Consider the following 6471-nt stretch of genomic DNA (forward strand, 5'->3'; position numbering starts at 1 on the left):
CTGTGTCTATGTTATCTCCTAACATACCTTTGCTTTCTGTCTCTGCTTATTGGGAATGATTGAGATTTCTCTTGGCAAAGCTACCAGAAGACTTACAACTTTCAGACAGGTTTCTCAGGTCACATCTACTTCGTCAGGCTCAGTTGGAGGCTGCGCGGTAGCTATAGCTTAGCCATCACCGTAAAACAGCTTCTAATATCTTTCACTGGTCTCCGTCCACTGGTCTCCATCCATCCATCCATCCATCTTCGTCCGCTTATCTGGGAGAGCAGCTCCAGCAGGGGACCCCAAACTTCCCTTATATAGCCTATTGATTAAATGTACAACCTCCAAGAAACATTACCTGCAACTGCTTGTAATGTTTCTTTGTTGTTCCAATAAAAAATAAATATGAATAAATTAATAGCGCTTCTTAGACGCGCCCTACTCTGCTTCTTATTCTCATTGTCTTTGTTGGTTGGATTGGTTAGTTTTAGGCAGGCGTAGTGTGATTGGGTAGGGTTAGCCAGGGTAAGCCAATCAGAGCTAGAGTAAGGCATAGTAGGGCGGGAGACAAATTCGCTTATGGTCAACCCTCTTTAAGACATTTGAACCAATGAGAAGCCTGACAGATGACGCTCATCCAATCAGCAGCCGTGACAGTCTACGCTGCAGCAGGATCCTCCCCACCAAAGTAGCTTCTTGTATTTTGGCGGCTGTGTGAAAAACATGGCGGAAAATTTGAAAGGTAACTAATAAGGACTACGTATAATTTTGTTTGCCATTATATGTTTACACTTTTGTTATTTTCCCAAGACTAAGCATATAACTTTTAAAAAACGTAAATATGCACTATTGCCTGTCCTCGAGTTCACGTAACACGAACGAGAGCAGTGGGATTGAACATTATGGTGACGAGGAAGTTAGCGTTAGTTGTCCGAAGTAACGTTGACTATGCTTGCCGTTTAATGCAGCCTTTTGTGGGGAAATTCTCCGCTTGTGAATTATATCTTTGTATCTATTTTAGAAAGCATAACGTGACATGAATTAGTTTAGCGCTGTGCATTTTAGGCGCAGCCTGCGTAGTTTAGCGGTTAAAACTATTCTCGATAGGCTTCACGCGCCACGTACACGTTTAAATGGAATTAAATGGGGTTTTGGCTAATGTTTGATGTTTTCGAGAAATGTAACGTTATGTGTGCGACGATTCTAATCCTAAAGACTGGTTCCCGTTTCGGTTTCTTCGTCTTTCTTTAAAAACACGAGGTACCGTTATTGCTTTTGTGTTCATCAGGAAGCGTCTCATATGAAAAAGTAAAGTTGAACAAAATAGAGCCAAATGTGTTCTAACGTTAGTCGATTTAAACAACTGTTAATGTAGAGACTGCACCACTTAGCTAGCTAGTTCAGTAAACCTATGCGTTTAACGTGCTTTTGTCGGTATTATCCTGAACTGCCGTGTTTGGCGGTAAAAAGCAGTTTTTGGATTAAAACTATTTTACCGAGATAAAAAGCTCTTCACCGAGTAATGTATGCTGAATTATCCCATTCATCAAGAATGTTAATAGTCAGTGATATTGCTAAACACCTCTACCAATGAGCACAGCCAGTTTAAATTGACTTAAGTGTTGCCTCAGTGCATTCGCCACTTGTTGAGTTAAAGGGAGTTGCTGTGTCAGATTGCAGCGTGCCTTGGAAGATGTCCTGGGATGAGCTGGAAGCCCTCTGTCGCAGAGAGAGACTCTACTGTAAACAGCTGGGGGTGAACAGAACCAATTCCAATGAGTATGATGTGGAATTCCTCTGTGACTACAAGAAGACCAAGGTAAACTATCAGTATTAGTATAACGATAACTGTTTCATCCGATCTCTGTTCATCTGCTACATTGCTAGTGTTAAGAACTTAGCATTACATTCCCTGTACACTGTACATTCACTTTTGTGCTGGACACTGTAGCTCCAGGCCACTGTTATTCCTTTTAATTGAAATCCTTTTAAATAAAGCTGTTAGGACAGCACTCTGGGCGGCTGTGGCTCAGTGGTAGAGCGGTTGCCTGCCAATCGGAAGGTTGGTGGTTCGATCCCTTGCCCTGCAGTCCCATGTTGAAGTGTCCTTGAGCAAGACACTGAACCCCGAGTTACCCCCGGTGCTGCGCATCGGTGTGTGAATGTGTATGAGTGTATATCTGATGAACAGGTGGCACCTTGTACGGCAGCCTCGGCCACAGTGTATGAATGTGTGTGAATAGTGAATGTATCCTATATGATGTAAAAGCACTTTGAGTAGTCGCTAAGACTAGAAAAACGCTATATAAATACAGCACATTTACATTTACTCCAATTTGATAGTTTATTGCCATGCATTGGCCGTGCCCATCCTCAGCGTGCCCACAGGCAATTACAACCAATACTCCGCACACAGGTGGGTTTAATAATACAACAATACTGCACAGGTGGAGTACATCATTCACAACTAGCACATCAATAGGCTCGTTGGAATTGAAATACGCCTTGCCTGTGGACAAGGGCCGGTGCCAAAAGACCACTGTCAAGTCGTACAGTTAACAACATCCTTCAGGCTGAACAGGTAGTCACAGTAATACTCTCATTCTTTTAGGTCTGATTTATTTAAATGTTATCACACACAGATATCAATTTGTCAATCAGTTGTCTATATTAAGAGTAGCTGTCAAAATTATCTAACACACTGTAGATGATCTGTTGCTGATATAACTAATAATAACTACTAATAAACTAATAATAATAAAAACTAATAACTAGAGGTGGACCAATAACAATTTCCTAGGCCAATTTTCTTTTTTCTAACCACTTTACAGTACACACAAATATTTATTTTCTGTTTTTAATAGAACATTTTGCATAGAACATAAAACATTTTTTGAACAGATGATCAATCGCTATGAAATAGAACTAGGGGACAGCTGGGACGAATGAAACATTCCAGTTTTCTCCGAGTGCAATGATGATAGACCAACTTCCTTAGGTCAAAAAATAGAGCATGTTAGCATCCTTCTGTCAGCCAAATATCTTCCTGTTATTTCTGTTTATCTCATTTACAGGCGATAAACAAGTTTTGATGATCAAAAGTAAACTTCATTAGCGGTTAAATTTTTTCCAATTATTAATGAGTGTTTTTCATTTAAAAGTTTGATTACATGCTGGCCATTTAGTGTTCTCCACAATCCCAGTCTTTCATATTGTATGCTTGTTAACATGAAAAGCAAAACAGGCTGTAATGGCATGTGTCTATGTCGGGATGTTTGAAACAGCTGTTTCAGCTGTCCTGACCAGGCTGGAACTCCATGTATTTTAAGTAAATGCACCACTATCTGTTTTTATACAATAAATTATGGAGGTGAGACACGGAAGAGCAGTTTTAGAAAGATGAAAATATATTTGGGTCGACCAGGTAGGGGGTCAAGTTTTCCCATGTTATCCAATAGAGAATGACGGGCTATGGGGCTTTATTTGGATGTTCAGCGGCCTAACCCACATAAAAACCTAGTGAAACTTAATTTTCCGCAATAGAAACATGATATAAATGGGGAAAATATACTGTTCTAGCTATAAAAATGGCCGAATCATCCTCAGTACATGTAATTACACTAATCGCTTCATGCATTCGTCACAATGACGTATTGTCCTGCAACAATCCATCTAAAATAACACCTTTTGGGAGTACCATTCATGATATGTGGTAAAATATTGAAGTTGTGGGAGGTTTATATGCTTTAAACCAGGGGTCTTCAACAGGGGGTCCGCGACCCCTAGGGGGTCCACGGAGGTACTGCATGGGGGTCGCGAAAGTTTTGGTTGATTAGACTTTTTTTTATATTCCCCCCCCCCCCCCCCCCCCCCAAATTTTTTCCCACTAATTGAAATGTCTTTAAATACACATTAACATGAATTCAACACACTGTAGTAAACAGATAAATGGAGGCAGAAGATGTCTTTCATTCATCAATGCACACATGGCACAATAGGACCAGTTTGATATAACACAATTTTATACAATATATATGATTAGGGGGTCCCTGCTCCATCTCGCCATCAGTTTGGGGGTCCTTGGCCTGGAAAACGTTGAAGACCCCTGCTTTAAACTGTATGTTTCATTCGTCCCCCCATGCTGTTTCATTCGTCCCGACCAGAGTCCCCACTTTTTCTGTAATAATTCCTGACCGGTTTCTGTTCAAAGTTTAAAATGCAACTGTATTAGACTGCTGACGCGTGTAGGTTGCTAGTGACAAAATATTAGTTTCCAGTGTGACACAATCGCTTTGTAAATTACGTTTAATTAAAAAGGGTTTCAACTGTCCCGGCTCTCCCTTATATAAATTACTCCTGGTGTGGGAAATTTACACACATCTAAAGTGCAATGTTATGGAACCATTTCCTTTTTTCCACTTCCAATATACAAATAAAAAATGTGATATATTTAGCAAGCTACACTTCTGTATAAAAACAGGTAATGACAATACAATATGCATTTCTCCAAAAGGCTGTATATCAGCAGTGATTGTTAGAGTGCATATCGGAGAATAGCACGGACACTTGCTTCACACCGCAAGTGGTCACGCTTGCCGCCCAGCAGAAAAGGGAGAGAAAGGAAAGACTCGCTGTTCAGAGGGTAACTAGCCTGTAGAGATCGAATGCGTGTGTTCTTGAGAACTGTAAGTTGTATAACTTATGTTGTCAGTTCATTGTTAGCTGGTGATTTTGTTGTATGTGTTCTTTAGCTGCCTTAGCTGTTGATTTGATATAAAGGTAGTTGTTGAACGCTCTTGCTCACGTTTGTATTTTAGGTGCATTATTTACATGCTACAGTAGTTACACTGCTTTAAAATAATGTAATTAATAGTGGGTTTATTGCTATAATTTGCTAGCCTATATGTAATTCTTATGTTGTGTGTATGGTAGCCTTTACAATGTTATTTATTTACAGCATTTGTCTGGCATATCGGCATATGTTAAACTAGCCAATCACGTGAAAATAACAACAGACTGTAGGTGATCGGTTGCTAATTTTTTTTATAGATCAGCCAATGTCAGCTGTCAAAGATTTCAGTCTGGCCTGCAGAATAATCATGAATTCAGAAAATGTGCAGAGGAAAAAAATGCTTTCTGGTATTTGGCATTTCAAGCATTTACAGCAGGCAACTTTACACAGGTAGAGCACAAACCCATCCCTTTGTATTTGCATCTCTATTCACATGCCGGGATTCTGTACAGTGATGCCTGCACTCCACACACAGCTGAGCTGAGAGGTGTGCATACACATCACGCAGTACATTACTGGGAATGATACAGAGAGGATTACCAATGGCTGCTGGCGCAGATGAACTAACGCTAAGCTCGTTACTGTAAGTAGGCTACAAAAAAAAAACCTTTTGAGGAAAAAAATCAATAGGCTACTTATCAATACCTACTTACCTGTCTACAGCGCAGTGGACAAGAGTGGACTGCCCAAACATAAATTAGAAATGAGAAAGAATCCAATCTTTGCCCTTAACTAAAGTTTTTGTGTTTCAGGAGGAGGAGTTATACCTGGTAAAGTGGAGGGGCTTTCCAGAGTGTGATAACACCTGGGAACCGAAGAAGAACCTTAAATGCCCCAAACTAATGAAGCAGTTCCAACGGGACCTGGAACAAGAGCTGAGGCGCCACAAGAGACGCTACATCCCTAAAAAACTGGATAAGGAAGTTGCCTCATACCTTGTCCAAAAAGCAAAACTCCGTCAGAGTTTGCAGCGCTGGGAGGCCCATTTGAACCAGACACGCAACCACCCAGGTCGCATTTTTGTCCTAAACGAAGTGGACTTTGAGGGCCCTCCAAAAAACTTCACCTACATCAACAACTACAAAGTAGGTCAAGGCATCGTGTTAGATGAAATGGCTGTGGGCTGTGAGTGTAAGAACTGTTTAGAGGAGCCGATAAATGGCTGTTGCCCTGGGGCCTCCCTGCACCGCATGGCCTACAATGACAGAGGGCAGGTCCGGATCCGGGCAGGACAGCCCATTTATGAGTGTAACTCCCAATGCAGCTGTAGCCTCGATTGTCCTAACAGGGTGGTGCAGAAAGGCATCCAGTTTGACCTGTGCATCTTTAAGACGGAGAACGGCCGGGGTTGGGGTGTCCGCACACTGCAGCATATCAAGAAGAACACATTCATCATGGAGTACGTGGGAGAGGTAAGACCTGGCCAAAACAGATGTGCCTCTGTAACAAGCTCTTAAGTACAATTTGTACAATAAATCCATAATCATTATATCCCGCTATATCTCTTGAAGAGGTGATCTGCCTGGATGATAATGCAGGCCAGCCCATTGTATCACAAATCTCTCACAAATACAGCAATGTTAATTTTCAATGTGACGTGGGCTCACTGTATTCTGGATACTTCAGACAGCTCATGGTATGGCTGCACGATTATGGCCCAAATGATAATCACGATTATTTTGATCAAAATTTTG

The 6471-nt window shown here is 41.2% G+C and overlaps 1 protein-coding gene and 1 long non-coding RNA gene across 3 annotated transcripts in view; one reads left to right on the forward strand and one right to left on the reverse strand.

Moving 5' to 3' along the window:
* The window catches only part of LOC116693090 (uncharacterized), a 124584-nt gene that overhangs the window by 83787 nt on the left and 34326 nt on the right, over positions 1-6471 (reverse strand). Inside the window, exon 2 of the long non-coding RNA XR_004332842.1 lies at positions 2976-2978. This is a non-coding gene — a long non-coding RNA (uncharacterized LOC116693090). The remainder of the gene's footprint in view (positions 1-2975; positions 2979-6471) is intronic.
* LOC116693088 (histone-lysine N-methyltransferase SUV39H1) overlaps positions 622-6471 on the forward strand; it is a 24982-nt gene continuing 19132 nt past the window's right edge. Inside the window, exons 1-3 of one of the 2 annotated variants that reach the window (XM_032521790.1) lie at positions 622-727; positions 1659-1804; positions 5530-6189. In XM_032521790.1, coding sequence (XP_032377681.1) covers positions 709-727; positions 1659-1804; positions 5530-6189 — 825 coding nt within the window. In that variant the 5' untranslated portion in view covers positions 622-708. Of the gene's footprint in view, positions 728-1044; positions 1246-1658; positions 1805-5529; positions 6190-6471 lie in introns of those variants that run through there. The other variant, XM_032521791.1, reaches the window with a different exon arrangement.

This window comes from Etheostoma spectabile, chromosome 7 (assembly GCF_008692095.1).
Source record: "Etheostoma spectabile isolate EspeVRDwgs_2016 chromosome 7, UIUC_Espe_1.0, whole genome shotgun sequence".
NCBI lineage: Eukaryota > Metazoa > Chordata > Actinopteri > Perciformes > Percidae > Etheostoma > Etheostoma spectabile.